General features: G+C 60.3%; 1 protein-coding gene across 1 annotated transcript in view; it reads right to left on the bottom strand.

The window, feature by feature from the left end:
• HS6ST1 (heparan sulfate 6-O-sulfotransferase 1) overlaps positions 1–23,190 on the bottom strand; it is a 39,857-nt gene extending 16,667 nt beyond the window's left edge. The window contains exon 1 of the mRNA XM_069574236.1: positions 22,357–23,190. Coding sequence (XP_069430337.1) covers positions 22,357–22,883 — 527 coding nt within the window. The 5' untranslated portion in view covers positions 22,884–23,190. The remainder of the gene's footprint in view (positions 1–22,356) is intronic.
• Between the last annotated feature and the right edge of the window lie 3,498 nt (positions 23,191–26,688).

Here is a 26,688-nt window from a genome sequence, read left to right as displayed (position 1 = left end):
CCAGGAGAACGTGTGTGAGAGAGAGAGAGAAGCCGTCAGTCAGAAATAGAAAACTCACAAGCAGCCCCATAAGCTTAAAAAAAAAAATCAAAGCAGTAGTTAAAAATCTTCCTACAGGTTTTCGAGTCCCGAGGAATGTTTGCAGCCTAGTTTCACACAGTTCTGCCAAAACGCAACAGAACAAAACCAAGCACAGACACACACACACACATGTAGACACACGTACATGCAGACATGCACACAAGTGCATGGATACACACAGACCCAGCACAGGCACACACAGACGCACACACAAGAGAGCAGGGGCAGTACACACATCCACACGTGGGCCGAAATGCCAGACACTAACAGCAGTGTCTTTCTAGGGGAAAGGTTTAAAGTTTCACTACTATTTTACTACTTTGTAGGTCTGACATTTCTCAAAATAAAAAGTGAAGGGACAATTCCTACACAGAAAATTTCTACCAAATTTTACAAGCAGATTACTCAACTTTATGCAAACTCTCACAGATAATAGTAAGGAAATGCACACTTCCACCCCCAGCTCATTCTATGAGGCCAACACAACCCCAATATCAAAATCAAACATACACAGGAGAAGAAAGGAAAATGGAAACTCTTTTCATTCTCAATATAGATGTAAAAAAAAACTGTAAACAAAAATCTTGTCAAATCAAATCCAGTAGAGCATATAAAATACGACACTATGACTAAATCAGGTAATCCCAGGTATGTAAGGATGATTTAACATGAGAAAATCCACACATGGATTTTCACACCAGCAGATTACAGACATCAACAGATATGTAAGAAGTTACGTAAAATTATGTTGCTGCTGCTGCTAAGTTGCTTCAGTCGTGTCCAACTCTGTGCGACCCCATAGGAGGCAGCCCACCAGGCTCCCGCGTCCCTGGGATTCTCCAGGCAAGAACACTGGAGTGGGCTGCCATTTCCTTCTCCAATGCATGAAAGTGAAAAGTGAAAGTGAAGTCGCTCAGTCGTGTCCGACTCTTCACAACCCCATGGACTGCAGCCTACCAGGCTCCTCTGCCCATGGGATTTTCCAGGCAAGAGTACTGGAGGTTAAATTATTATTCATGATTAGAAGAGAATTCCTATAACCTGAGAAAGTATCCAAAAGAACCTAGAATAAACATGGTCCCAGTGGGGAAAGAGTCCGATGCATTTTCTCTACGACAAGAAATGGGGCAAAGAGGCCCCTCCTCTCCTCGCTGCATCTCTCCAGTCTAATGATGAAATGACAGGAAGGAGTCTGTCTACCGTGTCTCTGCTGAGCACCTGTGTGCAGGCTTCACCCTCAGAACCCGGCTCGGGGAGGGGGCTGCTTTGCACGTCCAATTCTCTCTGCTGGGACCTGGATTGACCCACAGGTAGGGTCTGGGTTGCTCTTGGAGGGCTGAGGGTTCTGGAGACTTGGGGCAGCTCTGCATGCTCCCAGTGCTGAGCCTCCTGGGGCCTGGACCTTGGGCAAGGAGGGCCCCTGCCCCAGGTGAGCTCAGCAGATGCGTCAGCTGCCTGAGCGCCCGCTTCCGAGTGAGCTCAGTGGGCTGGCTTCTGGCCCGGAGCCCCTGGCTGTATGACCTGGGGTCTCCAGAGACTGCTGTGTCATCTGGAGCAAGTGGCCCAGGAGTGCCCCTACGGCAGCAGGATGTGGGGCCAGGCCTCTCCAAGCCCATTTCCTGCTTCCTGGCGCCGGCCCTCACTGCCTCAATCGGCCGGCCCTTTCTCCATTTGCGGGAGGGATGGGTGTACTCAGGAAGCACAGGAGGCACATGGACCGACTGGAGGGGACAGCCCCTGCGAGGATGAGTCCCAGCTGCTCTGCCCTAAGCTCAAAAGGCTCTGGCCCTGGGGCCTGCCTGCACTCCATCTGGTTTGGCTGAGGGGCCCACAGATGCCGTCCTGCCCAAGTAGAACTGTGCCTCCTAGGGGACAGTTCTCAGCGCTCCCTTCCCTCCATCTAACTTCATCATCGCCCAGGGTCACCTGGATCACTCCCCTCGACCTGCCCAGGCGAACCCCCGCCAAGCTCCTTGATCCCAGGGTGGCGGCAGGGAGAGGCTCTGACCCAGAAGGCCCCTGCATGCCCTAGCAGAGGAGCCCTGTCTCTCTGGGGTGGAGGGAATCAGCTAAGGGAGGCTGCCCTGGGCAGCACTTGGGGGAAAGAGCCGCACAGGAAGAGCCGGGCAGGAAGCCGGCAGGCTGGGCCGAGCAGGCCCCAGGTCCTCCCCCCGCACAAGGACGAGCTCAGGTGAGAGGGGTGAGGCCTCAGAAGGGCTGTCCCCAGTCACTCACGTCTGTCCTGCCCTAGAGGCCGAGCCTGGAGGGATTATGGCTCCCCTACAACCACACACTCAGGCCCAGCAACTGAGGCGGGGACACCCACACCACGTGCTGACGAGGAAGCGCTGGGCCCAGGCCCACACGAGCCTGGATACAGAACCACCCAGGGTTGGAGCCTTGTACTAAAGGCAAAGAGTGTTCGGTGTCTAGAAGCTCAGGGGCCTGCTTCCGAGGAGAAGCCAGGCCAAACCGCCCACCAGCAGGGCTCTCTAGGTCTGGCGATGGGGCAGGACAGGGCGGATGCCAGCACCTGATCTAGCACCCTATCCCTGGTGGGGGCACTGCCAGTCTGCCCAGAAACCCCTTGGTATGATGCCAACGTGAACGGGCAGTAGCAGAACATGGGTCCCTCCGGGCTGTGGGCACTAGGCAAAGGCCCAGGCTGTCCTGCAACACAGGGAGCAGCGTCTGAGTAAGCGAGCAGGGCCCCGGGTTCAGGGATCTCCCAGGGCTGTGGGTCAGGGCATGGCGTGTGACTCACTGGGCATGGGGGTGGGGTGGGGGGCAGTGGTGGGTGGGGTACAGTCAGCCCACAGGCTCCATCTGCAAAGGACAGCTTGACTCATGTGGGACAATGCCAGACACAGATCCCAATAAAGAGTGTGCGAGGGAGGCAGCCTGGCAGCGGGGCTGTGGTCAGGGCTCTGCCTGGCCCGCCAACGCCTCTGGTCACCGGTGCTCCACTTCCGCGGTAGAGGACACGTCCCAGCACTGACAGGCTGCCCACCGCCCCACTGTGGCAGCAGGCAGGACCTGGGGCCCCCTCCTGGCTCAGAGGCAGGGTGCGGCTAGCACGACGGATGTGAGGAGGGAGAGGTCACAGCTCAGGCCTAGAGATCAGGGCACTGGGGGCCCCGACGGCGGGGCGCCCACCCCTTCAGGGCCTCTCTAGACAAGTCCAAGGGGCTGCAGCACACGGTTATCCACCCCCTCCGGAGGGCAGGCCACCTTATCTGCTTCCCCCAGACACGCATGGTCGTCCCAGTGTTCCCCTCTGGTCATGTCTGTCTCCCCAAGGTTCAGGGCGGGCAAAGCCCATGGCCAAGGCCTGCCTGTTGGGCTCCGTGTGGGCCTGGCCTGCTGGGCGCTTGAGGCGGGGCTATGGGGAGCCACCCCCATTGCTGCTGACCTAGGCCCATCCCAGCCCAGGTCTTCCCAGCCCTTCCAAAGGACACAGGTCTTTTTAAGGACCGGGGTCCCTGTGCCGTCGGAGCCCACTCAGCCCATCAATACCCTCGGAGCTGGGCTGACAGATGGAGGGCAGGTCCCACACGCCTGCCGCAACGAGCATGGCTGATGGCTGGCTTCTTTGTGCCAGGGCCCTGGGGAGGGGGCTCCCTCAGGGATCTGAGTGCAGACTCGCCTCCTTCCTCTCTGGCCCCGTGCTCTTCACCCACTGTGACACTACCTGCTTCTCCTTCCCAGCTCTGACCCCACTCCTGCCCCAAACAGTCCCTGGAGACTACCCTAGATGAGCCTGGGGACAACCAGGCCCAAGTCTGGGGTCCTCTGTGTGGCTGCAGGTTCCTAGCTGTGCATGTGCGGCCTGGTTTTCTGTCTCAGAGGCCCTGGCTGAACTGCTCCCCTGCTCAGTAACCCTCCAGGCTGCTCCTTCTGCCCCAGGAGGCAAGCCCTCTGTGTGCAGCAGGGACCCCGTGTGAACCAGGCACCCAGCCCCCAGCTGCACGTGCACCTCCGTGCCAAGAAGCGCTGCTCCCCAGTCCTGTTCCAGGGACCCTCCTTCTCCCCTTCTTTCCCCTCAGACCCTCCCTGCCCTCGCCCACCTCTCAGCCATGGGGTGGTTTTTTCCTTCTCCTGGCCTGTCTCCCACTAGCCTGGCCCATCTGCCCTAGTCCCCAGGGCCAGCACGGGGCCTGGGCAGAGCAAGGATTCGGAGAATAACTCAGGCTCCGAGGCTGGAGATGAAAGTGATCAGGGAGCCTGACGCTCACTCCCTGAGGCCCCGAGCAAGAGCAGTGAGCTGGGGTGGGCTCGGCCACCATCGTTCACCCATCAGGTAGCTTCTGTGCACAGAGGAGGCGGTTAGGACAGTGGATCCCAGACTTCCCAGAAACCACGCTCTCCGACTCCTAGAGAGGAAGGGTCCTGGAGGCTGAAGAGCGTCAGCAGCAGGAAAACCATGGGCCCCCAGGCCCTGGGGGTGGACTCCCTGCTGGCCAAGAGCACATGTCAGGCTGTGTGTAGCCTGCGTGGAGAAGCAGGGTGGGCCTGGGGGTGGACGGCACCCATGGGACCCAGACGAGGGCGCTGCAAGATGGGGTCTGAGTGCGTCCTGAAGGGCAGGACCACGGCCCCTGCACGGGCTCTGGTACCCCCGCCTTCTGTACATGACAGTGGACCCCACAGGGGCTCTGCAGGGAGGGCTGGGGACCCATTAGGGGGCTGCACTGCCCGGCAAGCTTGCCAGGCCCCAGGAGGACTGGGAAGTGGGTATGCGCACTTTGGAAACGTCTCATGAGGAAGGAGAGAACCATGGCCCGAACTGTGTCTGGACGGTTAGCCAAAGGGCTGCGGCCTCCAGGCCTCCAGGGCGCTGCCATCCCGCCTCTGTGCACCCAGGGCCTCGGCTGCCGAGTGACAGCCTCCGAGGCAAAGGCCACTGCGCTGCCCTGATGGGGCGTGAGTCCTGGTGGGGATCAGGAAGCAGGAATGTGAAGGCAACAAGCCTGCGGGAGCGGCGCCGTAAGTATTCTGAGCCCTGCGCCCAGGAGAGGGGCAGCGACAGCGCGGTGGCCTGAGGCCCCCGAGCCACGGACAGCCCGATGCAGTGACGCTGCGTGAGCCCAGGGTCCCCAGCACCCTCGAGCCTGCCCAGCATGGCGTCCAAGGGACAGACGGGCAGAGAGGACACTGGGGTGGCCTGACTCAAGAAGCCCACGTGTGTGCGACCGCAGGTCACAGGGAGAGTGCAGGCCACCCACCGGAGCAAAGACACAGGTCACTGGGAGAGTGCAGGCCACCCACTGGAGCAGAGACACAGCCGCGGCCCGGCATGGGCTGGGGCCTGCCTGCCACACAGGGCAGGGGTCCCTGGCCAGGACGGGGCCTGCTTAGTCTTCCAGCTGTCCTTAGACGACCAGACGGCCACGCTGAGCCCGGCAGAAGCAGAGTAGCCAGGCTGGGATTCCCAGGGTGTGCGCCTGGCCCCGCCGTGGGTCCACACGGAGATCACCACAGGGCCAAGCACACCACACAGCTGCCAGTCGTCAGCTCAGAGCTGGAGCCAGCGTGGGGGGACGTACCCCCTCCTCTCTGCACCTACCCAGACCCTCCACTAAACACCTGCCCCCAACTCCACACAGCACTGTCCCCCCCACCCTCTGGCCTTCCCCAACTTCCAGGCACATGGAGTTTGAACTTGGCTTTGCCAGACTCCTCCTGAGGCCGTAAGCAACTCCCGTGCCATCATTCTGGACCACATTCTAGACTGTCCTGCCCTAGGTCACGACCAGCCAGTCACCAAGCAGCAGCAGAAGACATGTTGGCAAGAATGTGAGAAACTGAACCTTTACGTATGTGCATTCTTGATGGGAAAGTGAGGCAGGATGGCGGTTCCCGAAAAATATTAGACGCATAGTTATCCTGCGGCCCAGTAGTTCCACCGAAACAACGGAAAGCAGAGATGCGGACAGATACTTCTGCAACCATTCCCAGGAACAAGAGGTGGAAGTAAGCCAAGTGTCCATCAAACAGTAAGTGGAAAAGCAAAGCATGGTATACACACGCAATGGTGTGCTGGTCAACCTGAAAAAACGAGAGAAATTCTGTCACCTGCCACACATGGATGGACCTCGAGGACATCATCTTCAGCAAAATAAGCCAGTCACAAAAGGACAGATGCCATCCGATTCCACTTACATGAAGACCCTTGAGGAGTCAAGTTCACAGAAACAGAGAGCAGAAGGGGGGCCGTCAGGGCTGGTGGACGGGAGCGGGGAGTCTGCTTAATGGGTGGAGCTTCAGCTGGGGGAGCCAGGCAAGTTCTGGAGGCGAATGGGGGTGCTGATGGCTGTACAAGAGTGTCACTGCACTTAATGCCGCTGAGTCCACACTTAACAACTGTTAAAATGGTAAATTTTATGTGACGTGTATATCACCACACACACACACACACACACACACACACACACCCGCCCCCCCACCCCTCTCCTCCAGTGGAGTGTCTGCTCTCTGTACAGCCACTCCAGAAAGCCTCAGCGACGAGGTGACAAGTGGAACTCGCCCCGTCTAAATCTGCCCCCAACCACGGTTGACGGGGCACATCCTCAGCTCTCCTGGCGGGGGGTGCACAGCACCAAGATGAGCCCAGAGCGTGACCTTGCTGAGAATCCCGCTTCTGCTCTTTGGCTGAACAGAGTTAGGGGGCAGCAAGCACCTGCCTCGTCTGGTGGGGACAGGGGCACACAGCCACCCTCTGCACACCACGCCAACGATGGGGTCCCTAACCCCGACTGCCTGTGAGGTGGGGCTCTGCTGTCCCACCCTCCTGACAAACTAACTAACTGGGGCTCCAGGCCTCTGCCCTGCTGGGCGGCCCAGCACTCTCAAAGCCAACGCGGCACAGACCTCAAGCTCAGCCCAGGGCGGCAGGGAGACAACTGGTAGCCCTTTCAGGGTCCCCTGGTCTCAAACCTATGACACAGGGGTGGACAGAGGGGATGGTGGGCAGTGCCCGCTCCTCTGGGACCCCCCCTGGGTGCCAGGTACCCCAGCAGGCCATGCCTCCTGCCCTCAGGGGTACCGAAGAGCAGCCCTGGCCCCGATGGACAGATGGAGAAGCTGTGGCACAGACTCATCACATTTCCCCGAGAGTGCACCTGGTGAGAACACAGAGCCCTTGAGCTAGGGTGCCTCTGAGGTCACGACCTACTCCATGCTCAGGTCCTCAACCAAGAGCTGGGACCCACAGAAGAGTTCCGGTGGCCTGGGCCTGACTTGAGGAACCCCGACTGTCGTGGGACAGAGGCCAACAGGCAGGGGGCTATGGTGGAGAGAAGCCCATGGCCTATTCCCGACCTCCGGCTCTGCAAACACTGTCCATCTGCCAGGCAGAGGCTGGGGGGCTGTTGCAGGGGGCTGCACACCCCACCTTGGGGCCAGCAGTCCTGCTGGCCTCTTCATGCCCTCCACACGCAGCGACCACATTTCCATTTCATCATGAACCAGGCCAGGGCAGCGAGGGATATCAGGCCCCAGCCAGGCGGGGGCTGCCCGGCTCTGCCTGGCAAATGGACTCTAGGGCCCCTTCGAGTAAACTGTGACCCTGATTTCTCACAGCTAATTCACAGGCCCCTCACCCCAGTCACACTTGCCTGAAACCAGGACAGATGCCGTCAGCCAGGGGCCCTACTCCTGGGAGGCAGGAGAGAGGCAGGCAGCTCCGGGGCCCAGCTGTTGAGGAGTCTGGCCTTTCACCCCTAGAGGGCCTCCTGCAGAGCCCAGGCCCAGGTCTCTGGGGGCAGGGGGCTGAGGGCTAGGCCCTACTTTTACGACAAGAGCGAATTTTCCATGAACACACTATTTCCTTAATGTCCCGGCCTGTTCTGAGGTGGCAGGGACGAAGGGGTGGCCCAGCCACGGAGTGGAAAAACCACTCAGCTCTTAAACATGGCTAGCGGGAAGGAATCAAATGGGAGAAAATGTCTCAAAGTGCCAACCACTTGGAAGGAAAGAGGAATTCTTGTTCCAGGGTGTTTCTGAGTCACCACTGGCCCTGCAGCACAAGCTGCGGCCAGGCGCGTGTGCGGCTGTGTGACTACCTGAGTGTTCGGGCGCCCTGCACAGCCTGTGGTCAGTCCTGGGAGGCTCCCAGCCCCTTACCCTGCCCTCTCCCTGGGGAGGGGCGCGTGTCCTTGAGGAATTCCGGCCCCAGCCCGAGGTCGCTGCTCCATGAGTTGGAGCAGACATCACAAAAAGGGCTTCTGAACTAGAGCAGGGCATGCCATGCTCCCCACAGCTGCGCCTGTCAGGGCTTACCCTGGAAGTGTGCAGGGCAGGCATGGGGCTGGGAGCTGGGTGCAGACCCAGAAGGATCAGCCCAGGAGCTGCCGGGTGTGTGCACAGGATGTAGGGGGAGGTGCTGGCTCTGACCTCAGGAACACCAGTGTGCAGGCCCAAGGCTGTGGCCCTGCCAACGAGAGCCTGGCCCCCCAGCGTCCTGCAGCACCTGTGGGAACTTTGGTGCTGAGTGCCCTCGGGATTCAGCTCCCTGCGTCTCCCCAGCCAGACCCACCGAGGTCCCAGCTGGGCCTGAGGGTGGAGGCGGGGCAGAGTGCCAGCCCGTCCATGTGCCCACCATCCTCTCCCTGGGTAAAGTCGATTCCCAGTCAGTCAGAAAAGACTCTCGCCTGGCCCCTTGCAGCACGCAGTGTGGCCAGAGTGCTGAGGCCTCCCCAGAGAGGCAGCGTGAGGAGGAGGCCCTGTCCGGGCCCCACGACTCCCAGGCAATTCCTGAGCTATGATATGTATTGCTGTTTTAGGGAGAAAAATGGAAAGCAAATATTAAAAAAACCAACACAAAATTATCCACAACCCTGAGCTTCCCTTTTGCTGTATGTGGGACAGAGTGGACTGGCTCCAGGCACCCTCAGATGCCACCAGGACGCCGGCTGCCTCCCTGTGATGGCCTCTTTCTTGCTCGCTGCTACCTGGGCAGGCCCGGCAGGCCATCTGAGCACGGCCCCTGCTGAGTGACAGCTGCTAAGGGGCTGCAGCCATGGGCATGGATGGGAAAGATGGGATCACACCTATCTGGACACTGGGTCTGAGCCTGGGGGCCCTCGGCAGCTCCCTGACTGTTCTGTGCCTCCGCTTCCCCACTGGTAACAGGAGAACTGCAGAGGCATCTCACGGTCTACCTGGGGCAGTGCCCGTGGGTCCCTGCAGGCCAGGGCCAAGTGCCCAGAGTCCAGCAGAGCCACTGGGGGTGCAGGGTGTGCGTGTGCAGGGACCCTGACTGGGTGTCACTTGGAGAAAACCAGAGTGCGGGCTGGCAGTCACCACCTGAGGGGCCAAGGCCCTTGTGCTGCCCGGGAACTCGAGGGGGCTGCGAGCACTATCCGACGGTGGTGCTGGATGCCGTGAAGCCTGGGGCCTCCTACTTCTGGATGCCCGTCAGACACAGCTGGGCAGCCCTGGCAGGGACGGCTGGGGGCCAGGATTCCACACCGGCACCCTTCTGGAGACTGCATGGAGTGAGCGTTCAGTCAAAACTTCCTAAACGAATTTAAGGACTCAAAGAGGTCCATGCACAGAGCCCCAGGTGGTCGAGGCGACAGCCGGGGGCCCGCAAATCTCAGACTCCTGTGCCAGCTGACTCTGGGGTCAGGGGTCAGAGCTGGGGTGGACGGGGCGGGGAGAGCGACCGAGTGCCACACGCAGCGCAGGCTGTCCCCTGGGCTCTGTGCTAACACCGACCCTCTGAAGGGCAGTTCCTCTGCAAACGCTCTGCTCGTGTTGCACTGGCTGCACCGGCCGCTCTGCAGGAGGCCCACCCCTGCCTGCCGCCCCCTCTGGCCCACGGTGGGGGCTGGGCTGTCAGCCCCCCTCCCCGCCCAGCAGCTCTGCGACTGCCCCTCCATGCCTGGCACCACCTCAGGCTGCCTCTGGCCAAAGACAGCAGGGCTCTGGCGGGGGGAGGGTGACAGAGGCTGGCACACCGCCTTGGCCCTGCCATGTGGGGTGCAGCCCGTGCCCTGTGGCAAGTCCTGTCTGATGCCCACTGGGCCCCCTTTTGATCCAGTGATTGGGGGTCCACTTCGGCTCTGGGGCAGCCCTCCCACCCCCCACCATCCCGTTGCCTGTCTCTGACCCACTTGTCTGAAATGTGACCGCATTTGACTTGATAAAAACAGTATTCTCCGCTGGGCACTCTGCCAGCCAGGCTTCCAGGAAAGCAAAGGACAGACCTCTCCTTACAGGCCTGGGCTTCCTGAGGGATGGTCTGAAAGCAGGAGGCCTTGAATTTCTGCAGGGTTCAGACTGCGGGCCAATGAGCAGCCTTCTGTCTGGGCTTGTCTGAGTGGAACACGCTGCCTGGACCTGCCTCGCTGCCGACCTGCTTGCTAATGGGGGGTGGAACCTGTGCCCAACCTGTGGTCTCTCCTTTGGGACAAAGGCTGGGGGGCTATAGCAACTGGGGGAAGAGGACTCAGAGTGGCAAGGCTGGGAGGCTGCATAGGCGAGGCTGCGGTGCCCAGGCAGGCGGGAACTGTGCGCCCACGCTGTGTACTTGCCTGGCAGGGCCCCTCCTCACAGGTGACATCAGAAACCTCCAAACCCCTGGAGCCCATGTGTTCTGCTTGCCCTGGTTCCACCTGCCTGCAACCTTTGGGGAGCAACACATCAGACTTCACGGCTCAGCTGCTTCCAGAGGGTGGCTACTCGCCCGGCTGGGCCAGAGGAGGGGGCTCAAAAGTCACCAGAGGACTCCCCCAGGACCCTGTAGCATCTTGGGCTGCTGAGAAAGCCCACCCTCAAAGCAGCCACGTCTCCCTCCATGACAGGCAGGCAATGTGGTGAGTTTGAGCCCTATAGGCCTGGGTGATGCCTGGCTCTCCCCTCTCGGGGGACCCTCCCCTCTCCCTGCCACTGGGGAGAGGTTAAGAGGAAACCCTGGGGCCACAGGCCAAGCATGAGTCCCAGCCCTGTGATGTGTGACCGTGGGCGATGAGTCATTTAGGCTCTTGGTGCCTTGGTTTCCTCATCTGCAAGGGGAGGGCCCTAACGGTGAGGCGGGAGGGAGGCAGGCCTGGCGCCCAGGCTGCCTGTCATCACAGCCACTCTCTGTCCCCGGACTGTGCCCTCTGGGCGAGGACACCTGCTCTGCCTGCTCCCAGCACGAGCACAGCACCCTGAATAAGCGGGGCACACAGGGAACTGGGCTTTCCCCAGCCCCTGCCTCCCCAACCATGGTCGGGCTGGAGGACTTCCTCCCGCTGAGTAGGATCCCCGAGGATCCTACTTCACCAAGGGCTTGGAGGAAACTCTCACTGCTTTGAGACAGTGAGCCAGCCGACCCCACCTCCTGCAGCAGTGATGCAAACACAAAGCCTCCATGTGCACAGGCCCTCGTTTTCCAAGGACACCAACGCTCCAGGAAGGTAAATATTTACATGTGAGCCTTTCAAGCGCATAACTCCGAGGGGAGATGCTCGCCCACTGCCCACGGGCCGCAAATGCCTGCTGTGCTTGTTCGCGGGGCCTAAGAGCTCTGTGGTGGCTGGAGCTAACTCTTAGATGAACGGTGTGGGAGGTGGTCCAGGCGGTGGCCAAGTTGGGGGTTGCATGCCAAGGCTGCCCTGCCCCAGGTGCCTTTACAGGAGGATGTGGGAAGCTCTGTCATAGAGGTTCATGCTGGGGTTAGGTCCTGGGGTGCGGCTGCTGCAGATGGGGGACCCAGCTGGAGGTATCGCAGGCTGGGGGGTGCTGGAGTAAGGCCTCTGGGAAAGCCCTGCCCAGTTCCATCAGGAGGGGCGGGAGGTGCCACAGCCTCAGAGCACTGGGCTCCAGCTCTGGTTCTGGCGGCAGGATCCTTCTTCTAGCCAGTTCTCACCGGGCCCTCACAAAGCAGAGCTGATGGGTGTGAGATACGGCAGGAAGACCGCCTGTTTGGCTTTCTGGGCTTGTACAGCTGCTGCTCTGGGTGCTGCTGAGGACAGACTCAGATGAGGGTCTGGGGCCTCCCTGCTGCAGAGGGGACGGCTGGTCAGCCGGGCACCTGTCTGCCCACTCACCCTTCCAGGCCTCTGGCTGGCTCCCCGCCACAAAGGGGTCCTGGAGGAGTTCCGAGGTCGGCAGGAACATGCTCCTCCCTCCCCGGCAGGGGAACTTGGGGCCGTCGGCACGAGGACAAGGACACGTCTGGTCCATTGGGCCCCTCCGGGTCCAGGCACCAGTAAACCAACGGCCAGGCCCACAGGCTGGTCAGGAGGAGAGCCCCGGCAAGCAGAGCACACACAGGACTTCGTACCAGGACACACAAAGGGGACGAGCCACCTCCTGGGGAGATACAGCCCAGAGACGTGAGTAGGTGAGCGGCTGGAGGGAACCTCTGCGGCCAGGAACCACACAAGGGGATGCCCATCTCGCCTGTCACGGGAGAAGAAGTGTGTGCTGAGAACACAGTGGACCATCTCACCGGTTTGGCAACTCCTCACAAGCCAAATGGTGCGGGCCTCTGGCACGGCTGGGGTAGGGAGTGGGGTGGTGTGTCCGCGGAGCCCGTCTGGGGAGCGCTGGCCACGTCCAGCAGCGCCGAGGATGGGCCGCCTTCCCTTGCCTCACTCCTGGGGACACGGAGGGTGGGCAAGTCTGGTCACTGTCACCTGGCCTGCGAAACGCGGCCCCCATCTCCTCTTGGAGCAAAGCACAAGGAAGAGGATGTGTCTAGACAAAGCCGGGAGTCGACGCACCACACACGCCGTCATGGGGCCGCACAGACAAGCCGCCCCAGCAAGGCTGCGCGAAGGGAGGAGGGGCAGGCCGAGCACAGCCTGACACAGGCTCCAGGGTGTGTAACAGCCCGCGGTGCCGAGCGCTCGCCACAGGGCCGTGTCCACACTGAGTGAACATGTGGGAGGGGCGCAGGTACGACACGGGACGCCGGCCGCAGAGCGGCGGAAGGCAGCGGCGGGGCACAGCACTGCACGCGGCGGTCGCCAGGGGAACGCACAAGCCCGTCGCTCCGCTCCTGTCAACGACCGCGCCCAGAGCAGACGGGGGCCAGGGAGGGGGACGGACCACCGAACCCCTGGGCTCCTGCGGGCCAACGGGGAGAGGAGCAAGACCTGGGGGCCCAGCTGGCCTTTCTGCCTCTGCCTGCACTCTCCACTGAGCTCTTCCTGGCTGGGTCTCTAGGGGTTTCAGGGGGGCAGGCAGGAAAGTTGCTGCCAACACAGACCAGACACCAGGCCTAACCTGCACTGTCCCCACAGGCCATCATTACAGACAGGTGGGGGCTCTGTGGCGATCCAGGGAACGAACAAACCTTTTTGTTAAGCGGGCACAGGCAGGGAGGTGCCCAGTGCCACAGCCTGGGTAGGCAGGAGACCCCTATGGCAGAAGCAGAGCACGCCTAGGTCATCCTGTTAGAAGGCCACTGATGCCTGTGGACAGCCCAGACAACTGCCCAGACTTTAGCAGCTGGCCCCTAAGCTGTCCCCGATGGGGACAGGAGCCAAGTTCTCAGCCGCTTCTGAAGGGCTCTTTCCTGTCCCCAGAGAGAAGGGATATGCTATAGCCTCTTGTAAAATATAACAGAGCCCCCAGCAATGGGCACAGTTCCAAGTCCTTACCTATGAGGCAGGCACTGTCGGCAGACCCATGTTACAGATGGGAAAATCAAGGCACAGAAGTCAGAGTTGGCAGGTGACAGAACTGGGAATTCAACCTAGCTGCTGTGGCTCCAAGCCTGGGCCCCCAGCCTGGCTCTGCTGCCACCCCTGGTATGGAGCTGGAGTTCCCTGGTGGAGGCAGGGCCTGGCCTCCGGCTGCTCCCGCTCCCCCACTGGTGGGCAGCTCAGGGATGACCTGTGTCCTTCCTTGTCCTGGAGGGCAGAGATAAGCTGATGGAGTTGACAGCCTGCTGGGGAACAGCACACTCCACTGAGTCCTCCACTAGGCGGGTCAAGAAAATGATGCTCAGAGCCGCATGAGGATCCAGGTGGGGAGTGGGGCCAGACCTGGAGCCCAGACTGGTCTGACTCAGGTCGTGTCCACCTGGCGCGCTGGGGCCAGCACAGACTTCTGTGGAGAGGCATGGCTTGCAGAGAGGCCCGGGGCCCAGCTCCTGCCTGTGACCAACAGGCAATGTGCATCTCCCACACCACTGACCCGCTTCAACTCTACACCTTTATAAACCGGTAACTCCAGAGTTTTTATTTTTTTAGTTACAATTAACACATTTCCAGACAATTACTGATTTGCTGTGATCCCCCGCCCCAGGCCCCTTGGGGCCTTTTAAAGTTCTCCACTTAAAAGAGGCTTCTGCGCTGCTCACAGGGGACTCTCACAGACAGCCGGATGCTCCCACAGGGCCCCAGGCCCACCCTCCTTCCACATTCGTGCAGCGGGAAGCCTCTGACAGCCCCCTGCACAACTGAGGGCCTGGACCTTGCTCCCGGGCACTGAGGCTTGCATGCATCCCTGGGCTGAAGAATTCTGTGGGGTTACCAGTGGCTGTGGCTTCAACAGGACACACACAGTCTAGGGCTGGAGGGCCCAGGGGCCATGGGCGACAGGCTACTGGTTCCTCTACAGACTCAAATGATAAGCTTCCCATCCCTATTTTAGAGATGGGGAAACTGAGCCTCAGATGGTTGTTTCTCTGTGCCCACAAGACCCACCAGCTCCAGGCACAAGGTTAGAGAGGATCCAGGGGATCCTCTCTCCTCCTCTGGGTCCCAGTCTGGGCTGCTGGGGCCCAGAGCTATGGGCTGAGCTTCCTGAAAGGAACCCGAGGGCTGAGTCCCCACATACCTCAGGCCCTGGAGCCTGAGCCTCGGGGCACACAGAGAGGGCGGCCTTGCAGAACTCGGGGTGTGTCAGTCCCTGCAGGTAGCCCTGGTGAGCCAAGGTTCCGGACCCTGGGTAGCTGGCTGAGTGACTGAACAGGCCAACAGCCTGGGTGGGGACAGAGCCTCCAAATGGTCCAGCTGTCCCGGGGAAGCCTTGAGAGAGATGCACATGGGCAGTGCTACAGGAAAGGCCGCTGGCCAGCTGGGGAGCTGCATGGCCTTAGCAAGGCTCCCAGCACCCAGAGCCAGCTGGGAGCCTGGCTGAGGGCTGTTGATGGTGGTGGGAGCACAGGGCTGCTCGGGATAGTTTCTGCGTCCCCATCAAGGAAAACAGGCCCCGGGTCGGGATAGTTTCTGCGTCCCCATCAAGGAAAACAGGCCCCGGGTCGATACGGAGGCTGGGACAGGGTGTCTGTGGTCCTCAGGGGCTGAATGCGTCCTTCCTGGGCCCACCTGCTGACCCTGAGATTCTCCCATGATACCCACCTGGGTGGGTGGGGAGGGGCAGTCCGGGAGCAGCGGTGGGGGTATGTTCACACAACACCTTTCCAAAATAACAGGCCCTGTAAGCTGGGGACTTGGGACAGTGCCACACCAGGAAGGGGACACTTCACCAGGGAGGGACAGAGAGTTCAGGCCGCATATCCCGTAGCCAGACGTGACAGGGCCCTTCTCCACGCACACCGCCTCCCTGTCCCCAGTGCCCTCTTTCCTTACCACCTGCTTCTGGGACTGCTTCTGTGGGTCTCAGACAATGCAAGTAACCTTGGTTCTAGAGCACTGCTTTGGTCTGTTCTCCTAGTGGCCCTTCTGCAAAGCCCCGTGCAGAGGTGCCTCCTCTCAACCCCTCAGACACTGCAGGTCACACCTCCTGTTGTCACGACTCACATTCCTATTTTTGTGATCAGGAGTAATTTTTTCTGTTATGCAGAAAAAAAGGTCCAAATACCAACACCCCGCCCCACCCAAACCAAAAAAATAAGAGAAATCAAACTGACAGCAAAAATGTAACAGCAAGAGAAAGAGTGAACTGAACTCTGGAACACTCAGGACTAAGAGTCTTGAGAGACGGAAACCCTGCAAACGTGCCTTCTGCCTGTGAGCGCAGGCCAGTGAGGCCAAAGGACAGGCCCCCAAAGAGGAGAGTGGGTGGCCGCGAGATGGATCTCGCTGTAAACCCCCGCCAGGGAGACCGCTGTCTGGAGGGCCCACAGCCCCTTCCCGTCCTGTCTGCCCCACAGGCCCGCTCAATGAGGTCCTGGCCTGAATGCCACAGCCCTTCCAGCAGACCCTTCCTGCGGCTGCAGGCCCAGGACCGCGCGGGGAGGACCTGGTCCCCAGGACAGGTGGTGGGGCACTGGCTTCACTGGGCTGCGAGCCCCTGCGCTGCGCCTGGTCTTAGCTGCCTGCCAGAGACAGGAGCATGTGGCCTGATTCCCTCCTTGCTGCTACACAAGTCAAGGCTGCCAGACGTCCTCCGATAAACGGACAGCCCAGATCTGCACTGTAAACTGCCTGTGTCCGCCCAGGGTTTGGGGAGCCCACACCTTCTGCCTGGGTGGGATGCCCGACAGCGGGCAGTGATTCTCACCGCAGTCAGCCTTTCCGGGTCGGGGCACCACGGCGGGGGGCGGTGCGCAGGGCACACAGGCCTCAGAACAGACAGACATTGGGACGCCAGCTCCCTAACTCTTCTGGGTCTCGACTTCCTTGCGAGGGAATATAGGGGCAACCATTATGCACTTGCTTTGTGGGAGTGGGGGAGCTAAACAAGATGACCCCCCCGCCCCGTTCCAAATACCCACTGAGCACTCAGGGGACAAGAGCCAACGTCTCGTCTATACCCATCCATCTGCTGACCCTGGCTTCCCAGACTTGGGCCCTTATGGCCCATCACCCTCCCCTTTAGCCCTACGTGGCAGACAGCTGCACCCTTGCTCTGGGCAGGGGTGAAATGCAGACATCTGTGACCATACAGACTGGCATTTGGGGTGTCCACACCCTCCACCTCCACAGTGATGCACCACCCTCAAGGGTACACTTGTCAGGCAGGACTTCTCAATAAAAACTAGGCACAGTTTAGTCATTTAAGAAAGTCAACTCTTTAAACCCAGAACGTATTTAATATCAACGAGATGGGCACTCAAATACCATTCGTGGCTACAAGATATAGCCTTTCTGAGAAGTAATTTAACAAATACGTTGAGAGCATTTAAACATTCACACCGTTCAACTCAGAAATTCCACTCCTAGGAAATTCCAAAGGAAATCAGGGCTATGCGAGATATTTTATTTTATGGACAGGGGTGTCCACTGCAGCATTACTTAGGGAGCCAGAGATGGGAAATCTGCGCACTCAGCACCAGAGAGCCAACCACGGTGCACCCAGAGGTGAGTCACCGGCAGCCGGTAAGTCACTAAGATTGTAACGGCACGGGATATTGTCTACAGACAATTCACACTACGGTTTTAATTATAATGAAAACAATAGGTATGCATAGAGAATGGGCTTTCCAGGTGGCTCAGTGGTAAAGAATCGGCCTGATAAGCAGGAGACCGCAGCTATAATCCCTGGGTTGGAAAGATCCCCTGAAGTGAATGGCAACTCACTCCAGTATTCTTGCCTGGAATATTACACGGGCAGAGGAGCCCGGCAGGCTGTAGTCCATGGGGTCGCAGAGTCGGACAGGACAGCACACGCACATGCATAGACAATAGTCATTTTCCTTTTTTCACTTTCCTCCTGATTGTCTACCATAATCATTACTGTATAAAAAGAACAAAAAAATGAGAGAATGTGGGGTTTCCCAGGCAAGAATACTGGAGTGGGTTGCCATTTCCTTATCCAGGGGATCTTCCTGACACAGGGATCGAACCCTGGTCTCCTGCATTGCAGGCAGACTCTTTACTGTCTGAGCCCCCAGGGAAGCTAAGGATGATGAGACCAGGCCCCAACCGACAGCCCGCCACTCTCCAAGGGCGACAGCAAACTTCTCAGTCCTGCCGCTGAGAAAGAGACCCTGACTCCACAAAGACCAGGGGCTTCACCAGTGCCTGGGCCCCAGGACCGTGCCCACTGGGAAGGTTCTCTGAGCTGGGGGGGGCAAATAAGCCCCCCACCCTGTGTCCAGCCCACTCTGCACTGCTCAGGGGAAGCAGCTGGGAGAACAGAAAACCCTGGTCCTACACGCTCTACGGTGCTTCAGTGGCAATAGGAGCTGCTGAGCCCAATGGCTTCGCGGGCCGGGCACTACTTAAAATGACTGCCAGGAAGTCATTTAAAAGTTTGTCTTACACATTTGCTTAAAAAGAAGAGGTTTCTTTTCCCGAGGAAAATCTAGCTCTGAATGTCTTGACCTTAGATTCCTTTTGTGTCAACCCCAGACCTGTCTGGGCGACTCCCCCGGGGGCCAGTCCCTGCCGCGTGCTCGGGTGCCTTCTGCTCCCCTGCAGGCAAACGCAGACGTCGTCTTTTGACTGCACTAAGGCTATGTGAAGGCAAGCTGCAAACTGTCGGGTGCCACGGCAATGCTCCAAGCTAGCCTGTGTGGGGCCATCGAGGTTCCCCGGGAACCGCAGTGCACTCGAGGCTGACTCCTTGAACCTGACTCGCCAGAGGACACTTCGGGGAGGGGCAGGCTGAGTGCAGCCCCCGGAGTGCCTGCAGGACCAGGCGGTGAACTTTCTTCTTGTCAGATTGGGCAGCACCGATCTGGCCTCTGGCCGGTGCTCAAATGCCATGGACATGCCAGGATGGCAGATGGAGAGCGGCCCAGGGCACCTAAGGAAACAACGGCGCAGCCAGGGAAGGCTTCTTGGAGGAAGGGGCAGCAGAACGGAGGCTGGGGGGGAGGCAGAGCCACAGGACAGTGGCAGGGAGGGGGGTGTGCTGGGCAGAGGGCCGCACAGAGCCAGCTGCCAGCACCAGCAGGTCTCTGAACCCAGAGAGGCCTCTGGGACGGTGGAGGCAGTGTGAGTGGCCAGAACGAGGCTGCAGCAGTGACACGGAGATGCCTCCTTCCTGCCCGGAAGCACAGCTTCTGCCGGGGAGGGTGGTGGGAGCTCAACCGGGGACTCCAGGGCGGAGGGGGGGGGGGGGGGCGGTCCCTACTGCAGAGACCCCATGAAGGTGGCCCAGAAGCCACACTCGGGTCCCCAGTGCCCTCTGGCTCCAAATGAAACCTGCCCAACTTTAGGGACACGTCCAGGGCAACTCAGGTGAGATCCTGACCACGGCTCCTCTTCCATCTCCTCTGGGGTCACTCTGGCCCTTAGGAGCGCCCTCCTGACCCTACAAGGTGACAGGGGAGCAAGGGGTGCCGAGACGCTCTAACCAGCGTGGGCCTCGGCAGCGCTTCGCCACCAGCCTGCTGCCATAGACAGCCACACCTCTGAGGCCAGCCCTCCCTGGGGGCCTCACAAACATTCCTGGCAGGCGCCAGCAGGTGTGGCAGTTCCCACCGTGGACACAAGACCAAAGAGGGAGCTGCCAATGCTTGTTCCCACACCTGTGCCTCTCTGCCAAGTCAGGAAGCACTCACAGATGCTGCAAGTGCCACACCATATTCCAGCAAAGCGCTGGAAACCCATCCATCTCCATTTGTCACCTCGACGCATGCCCAGCTCAGAGGCACCCAGGCCGATGACGTGCGGCAATGAGGCACGGGAGCCGTGAAAACCCTCACTTCCCTGCACCACAAGCCCCAAACACCGCAGACACTGGCACCAGGAACTGGGAGAGGCTGGGGGAGAGCTCCTAGAAGCACACCTCACAGCGATGAGACATCTGGCCACCCTCCACCCCGCCCCTGACCCCTCCGCCCTCGGCCCGGTGCACAGTGCTTGGCTCTTGGGGCTAGAGAGGAGGAAAGAAGGGCGCTTGCCCAGGGCCAGACCCCAAAGTGCCCGGTCACTCCTCAGTTCAGCAGTCAGGTGGTCATTCCAAGCACAGGGTGACATCTGAGACTCCTGAAACCAGGCACCGCTCAACACCAGGCACTCCTTGGAGGTTGGGCACTGCCACTGCCCTTCTGGGTGCTGGGTCCCTGGGCAGATGAGGGAGCTGCACCTTGACCCCCGAGCTCTCTGGCCCAGCCCCAGACTCGGGGAACACAGAGGCTTGTAAACACACAAAGCAGAGATTTCCCTGGCTTCTCCAGGAAGCTTGTTAAGAAAGCCATCTACCTAGCACCTGGACCGGAACTGAAGGGAGTGGTGGGAGAGAGTGACAAAGATTGCCGGCAAGGCTCCGTCACCTGCCTGGAGGCACAGCCCACTCCCAGAGCAGACAGCAGAGGGCGGGCCGCGCCAGGACCCTGGAAACCCCTCCTCCACGGCCAGCCGGAAGCTGCTGAGCTCAGCAACTTCCCAGTGTGGCAGGCAGCAGGCCAACCGCGCACGGAGTCTTCCATTCCTGCTCCTCGAGTCCACCTGGAGGAGGGGGCGCCAGGCATCCCTCCCTCCTGCAGCACCTGGAGACTCTAGCTGGCTGCCCCACTCCCCCCACTCCTGTCTGTGGGGTGGCTCGGCCTGTTGCTCTGGTGGACAGGCTCTGGAGAAGAGAGACCAGGGGCCTTTCACCCTGATGAGCCAAAGAGAAAATCAGCCTCAGAAGATGGGGCTGTAGGAAAGCGTCCTGGTGGCCAACTAGGGCCGAGGGATATATCTGCTGGGCAAGCTCGACTCAAGCCTCTCGACAGTGCCCAGAGGGAGGCCGGCACACTCTCCCCTCCAGGGCTCTCTCTAGCTAATTCCCTCTGGCAGATGGGACTCTTCTGACTCCCACTCCTGACTGCTACAGGCAGAGAGGTGCCTGTGTGTGTGTGTTAATCGCTCAGTCATGTCCGACTCCTTGGGACCTCATGGAATACAGCCTACCAGGCTCTTCTGTCCATGGAACTGTCCAGGCAAGAATACTGGAGTGAGTAGCCATTCCCTTCTCCAGGGTGAGAGGTGCCTACCCAGGACTATTTGGGCTGCTCAGTGTCCAGTTCTGGGGGCCTACGGTTCTGGCGAACAGGATGGATGGGCAGGTAGCTGCAAGCCCCTGTGCTCAGCTCAATCTAGCACAGAGCGGCTGGACCCTGGGCAGCAGCGGGGGGCAAGGAGGTGGTACAAGGCCGGGAAAGCGCACCTGTACACATCAGACCAAGTGCTGGGCAGCCATCAGTGCTTTCAAGACCCCAGACAGGCTGACCGGTAATTCACGTAGCCTTACATGACCCAGCAGGACACTTCTCAAGCTGAGAGCTGCTACTAGTGTGGGGACAGCCAAGGGAAAGCGGCAAGATCCCTTCTCTTCCCCTCAACTCTGACAGCCTAGGAAACGCTACAGGAGAGGGACTGAGTCGGGCAGGGAATCCAGAGCTGGCCAGATACCAGACCTTCATCTTCCAAACACACCCAAGACCTTGCACTTTCAACCCAGGAGTGCTAACAAACAGCTACCCAGGTCACACAGCGCCCGAAGCCCAGCCCTCGCACGACCTCAATCTTAAGGCAAACATGGGACATAAACAAAAGGCAGGCAAGAGGACCTCCCTTCTGGCCCTTCCCGCTCTAAACGTCCTAGGGAGACGGCCCCACAGGGCATGAACACAAACCAGAGAAAAAGAGACCCAACTTTAACCCTTGGAAACCCTGCACCGTGGGGAGGGAGGGTGTTTCCAGCTAAAAAGTCCTTCCCATGAAAGCTGTCCCTGCGACAGGTCAGCCCTGTGTCCCCAATCTCTCAGGGGAGGTGTCTGGGTGCCCAGGTGCCTCCAGCCAGCTCAGCTCCCCTCAGCCTGCCCTTGGCCTGCTTCTGCTCCTCTTTCAGAGCGAGTTTGCCCCTAGTCAGGGCCCAGCTCGCAGGGGCGGGGCGGGCAGCACCGCTTCTTCCCCGCCTCCAGCCCCAGGTGACAATCGGGCCTTTGTTCTACCTGCACACCTGGGCTCGGCAGCTCCTCCCCAGCCCTCTCCAGGCAGGCTGGCGGGCCGGGGGTGGGGCGGGTGGCCCGCAGGTGCAGGGGAGAGGCCCCTCACTTCTCTCACTTTCGATTTGGGCGCGACAGCCGCGCGGGGAAGCCAGGTGGGCTACACGCGCACAGAAACCCGCAATCCCGCCCGACGACACAGGCCAGCCTGGACGCAGAGCTGAGGCCTGACAGGGGACAGCCCGCGGGCAGGGGGCGGTGACCCCGGGAAGCCCAGACGCCGCGCGGCCCGGCGGGTGGTGGGGAAAAGTAAAGAGGTGCCGAGCACGCGGGGAGAGGGGGCATGCGAGCGCGGGGAGCACAGCGGGCCGCGGCAGACGGACTGCGGGCTCGGGCGCCCAGAGGTAAGGAGGCGGTCCAGAGGGCTGCGGCGAGTGGCAGCCCCGGGAGGGCAGGCGTGCAGGGCAGGGAGCGAGGGGCGGGCCCCGGGGAGCGGCCGCGAGCCGGCACCCCGCCGTCCCGGCCCGTCGGTGGACGCTCACCTGGGCGTGCGCAGCGCGGCGGGGTCGCGGCGGTCCAGCACGCCGGGCACGCAGTTCGTGAGCTCGGTCCAGTCGGCGTGCAGCCCGCAGCTCCAGCCCGTGGAGAAACGGGAGAAAAGCCAGGTCTCGCGGCGGTTGGGCCGGTAGCAGGTGCACTTTTTCTGGCCCGGCCGGCAGTCGCAGGGCACCTCCAGGCGCACGTTCTGCACGAGGTGGCGGCCAAAGGTGGTGCCGCCCGTTTTCTGGATGTGCAGGAAGACGATCACGTCGTCGCCCTTCATGTCGAAGTGCAGCGAGCGCTCCAGCTCGCGCACCGGGAAGTAGTACTTCTTCTCGTAGTGCGGGTCGGGCGTGGGGAAGAGATCCAGGTCGTCGGGCGGCGCGCGGCCGCCGGGCGCGCCCAGGCTCAAGCCCGGGCCCGCGTACTGGTAGAGAATGAGCATGAAGCACGCCGAGCCCACCACCACCAGCAAGAACTTGCTGGCGCGCTCAACCATGGTCCTGCCGCCGGCGCGCCGCCGCCGCATGTGTCACCATCGCCAGCGGCCCGGGCGCGGGGCGCGGGGCCTGGAGGGCGGGGGGCGCGGGCGCAGCTGCTCTGCCGCCGCCGCCGCCGCCCGCGCTCCGGCCCGGCCCGGCTACTCGGCGCCCAGGCCGCCCGCAGCGGCGCGCGCCCCGGCCCTTCGCGGCGCCATGGCTGCTCTCCGCCCGGCCCCCGCCCTCCGGCCCGACCCCGCTGGGCTCCGGCTCGGCTCCGGCCCTGCCCCGGCTCGCGCCCCCTGCGGCCCCACGCCGGCCACTCGGCTCCGCTCCGCGCCTCGGCCAGAACGCTCTGCGCCGCCCCGCGCGCCGCCGCGTCTCCGCAGTCCGCCGCCGCCCCGCCCAGGCCCGCCCCCGGCCCGCCCCCGCCGCGCCTCTTGCCGTCGCCGCCCGAGTGGATCCTCGGCCCCGCCCCCAGGGATCCGGGGCTGCAGGCGGGTCCGACCCGGCGCTCGGACGCCGGTCTCTGGCCTCAGCGAGGCCCATCCGAGGCGGGTAGCGAGAACCGGGAACTGGCTGATGTCCGCAGAGGCGTGGGGAGCGACTGGAGAAACGTGTAGCGGGGCGCAGGTGGCCCTTCTGGGCTGCGTGGGGGGCGGGGGCTCGCGGCGACGGGTTCGTGTGGGGACTGAGTCCCCCTGCCCGCTTCTCGGGAGGGAACGCCTTGACTTTGCCAGCCGGCCGCTTTGAAGTTCCAAACGCGAGGGGTCGGGGGCTGGATGGACTTGGTGGGATCTGGGGGCGGTGGGGCAGGGCGCGGGTCGCGGAAGGAAAAGGGAAGGTTGGGGGCGGGGAGCCTGGGGTCCACGGCGGCCGTCGACCTTCCTCCTCTATCCCGGCACCCCGGCTTTGGGACCTTGACCCGGAGCCCCTCGCGGAGCGATGCTGAAGTGTCCGCGGAAGACTTCGGGCAGCCTTGTGCAGTCTTTCGCTGTTTAGCCAACGTGCATTTTTTCCTCCTAGTTTAATTATGATCTCAATGAGAAAGTTATAAAAAGTGGAGCCAATATTTAAAGTTGTGAGCGCCCACAAAAACATTTCAACTTCTGGCTTTGGCACATGGGTCAGAGGGTCTGGCTGCTGGGCCTTTCCTGTCCGTGGTGGTGGCCCACCGCCCCCGCGGGCCTCTCTCCTGGTTAGCCCAGCCTGCCCCCACGCCTTCCAGCTTGGGCCCTGAGCCGCACACCCTGCGCTTTCCCCGGAACCACACAGCCTGGTCCTGACTGGGCTCAGACGCTCTGGCGTCTTCATGGAACAGGAAGTGCGCCAGATTGCGAAATGACCTGTTGAGAGTCTCTGCCCTGCCTCGCTGAGGGTGGGCGCTAGTGTTTGGACTCAGGTCCAGTGGTCTCAGAACGATTCCAGCTGTCAGGCCTGGGTTCAAATGTCCGCATACACCTCTGCCAGGGCCTTCCCTGGTTTCTGTGATGTGGGTCCTGAAGAGGCTTTGTGAGGATTTATTGTGTCAATCATATTGCAACGAAACTGTTGAAAATAGTAATATATAAAATCACACCAGAAATCCCTTCTGGAAGCAAACCCAGAGAACTGGAAAACCAACCACTGACACCCCCAAATCCAACTAAGAGGGGAGTGTGCTATTTTCAGAAGGGCTGAAGGCACATCTGCTCTGCTGCAGCACTCTGAATACAATACAGGGTGACCTAGGGCCCACTGGGAGTGTGGAGGGGTGGCCGGAGTGTGACCCAGGGCCTCAAAATCCCTGCCCCCTCTGTAGCTACTTTCAAACTATCTGGTCCCGGAGCCCTGTGGGTGGCCTGGTCAGCCTTCTCCAGTGAGGATCCGTTCTTGCCAGGAGTGGAGGCCGGCGCAGCGGTGAACCTGGGGCCGCCTGCCTGTCTCCAGTCTCGTGACCCCGTTTTGGCCTGAAGCCTGAGGAGCCTTCCTGCAGGACCCGGGAGGTGGCAGTCCAGACTTGGAGGGCAGCGCTGACCTGGGTCCGCCCAGCGGTGTCCTTACCCAGACGCCAACACTCTCTCATGTGGTGAATAGTGATTAAGGCTGCTCTTTATCCAGAACCACTGGGTACCAGTTACTGTAGCTGTGTCGTTTCTGATCCCATCAGCAAGTCTGTAGAGAAGACCTTGACACACATTTTACAGAAAAGAAAGCTGAGGTCCGAGAGGTGAAGATGTTGGCCAAGATCTCATGGGTGGCCGGTGGTCTTTCTTCCTGACCCACGAGAGCAGGGTGTACAAAACCTGAGCAAAAGCCTCCCCCTCAGGCACCCCGCTCCATCAGCCCTGGGTGTCTAGGGCCCCTGTGGAGATCCCAAGTGTCCCTCAGGCCTGGCTGAGCTCCTTTCTTGTGAAGTCAGCAGAGCTGGGATTCTGATCCTGGCCTGTCTGGCCCTTACTCACCCCTACACTCCACTCAGCTCCTGAGATCAGGGGCCAAGGCTGGAGTGGGGCTCAGAGAGAGGTCTGGAAGGACCACTTCTCAGCTCCTCATGGTGATCTCTGCTGCCACATGGGAATACGGTCCAGAATGTTCACAAGCAACCTGGACTGTTACCGAAAGGCCACCAAACCATCTGTGCTTGGCCTGTGGCCTCATCTTGTGACAATCTGATTGTTCCAGTGGAGAAACTGAGGCCCAGAGAGGGTAGAGAGTCCCAGTACAGGGTCCCCAGTGGGTGGTTGCCCTGCCCAGAGCTGCCTGACCCATGGATTAGCAGCTCCCCCAGGGAAGCTGGAGGCCTCCCTGGCGGCTCAGTGGTAAAGACTCTGCCTGCTAAGCCGGAGACAGGAGTTTGATCCCTGGGTCAGGAAGATCCTCTAGAGAAGGAAATGGCAGCCCACTCCAGTATTCTTGCCTGGGAAATCCCATGGACCAGAGGAGCCTGGTGGGCTACAGTACATGGAGTTACAAAGAGTCAGACATGACTTAGTGATTAAACAACAATAGGGAAGCTGTTTAATCCAGCTTTGTTTCTGCCGGGATGGTCATAGGGAACCCCATATTTAGCTTAGAAGCCCTTTCTTCGTAGAAATTCTCTTCAGGGGGAAGAAAGTCTTCCTAGATGGCCATAGGATTTTACTGTTTTCCCCTTTAAGTGCTGCACACACATTATGAGAGCCCACGGCTGTCGGGGAGTTTCTCCATCTCAGAGTTGAGTCAGAGGAGCCGTGGATGGAGTCAAGTTGCTTCAGTGACTCAGTGGACCTTCGGGAAGGGATGGAATCCAGACTTTCCCTCTCCCCAGCCTAAGCCTCATCATCCCCGTCATCCCCTGACAAGCTGGCAGAGACACGCACACCAAGGGGCAGTGTGCGTTTTGTGTGAGGTTGCAGCATCGCCAGGTGCCTGGCGCTCAGGAGCATCCTCCTCAGCCACTGTTTCCTTTGTTTCCCCACTTGATCAGCTTGGTAGCCAAGATTCCCCATAGTTCTAAGATCGGGTATGAGTATAAGGAGGGCTAATAAGTTTGCTGGAGGCAGCGCCCAGCCTTGAGTATTTTCAGAGTTCAGGGAAAAGTAGTCGCCGCCCTCCCGTCTGTGACTTTCTTTGTCCTCTGAATATTCACTTCATAAAGTCTTTAATGTATAATTTCTGGCTTAATGTAGAAGAAAGGGGAAAGAACATGGCTAATGGTAGAATGTGATGATCAAATAAAAACAAGTCACTGTATGTTTGCTTTGGGAAAGTGCAAGAAGTGAGACGATTCAGGCTTTAGGAATAAAATGTAATTTCCTTTGAGCCTAAAATAGCCTTAAGAATCCAAACGCAAGCTTTCCCTCCCTCGCTGGCGTGCGTCCTCAGAGTCTGAGA

This window comes from Ovis canadensis, chromosome 2 (assembly GCF_042477335.2).
Source record: "Ovis canadensis isolate MfBH-ARS-UI-01 breed Bighorn chromosome 2, ARS-UI_OviCan_v2, whole genome shotgun sequence".
Taxonomy (NCBI): Eukaryota; Metazoa; Chordata; class Mammalia; order Artiodactyla; family Bovidae; genus Ovis; species Ovis canadensis.
The sequence above is the reverse complement of the archived record's forward strand: the minus strand, read 5'-3'. Positions and strand labels throughout refer to the sequence as shown.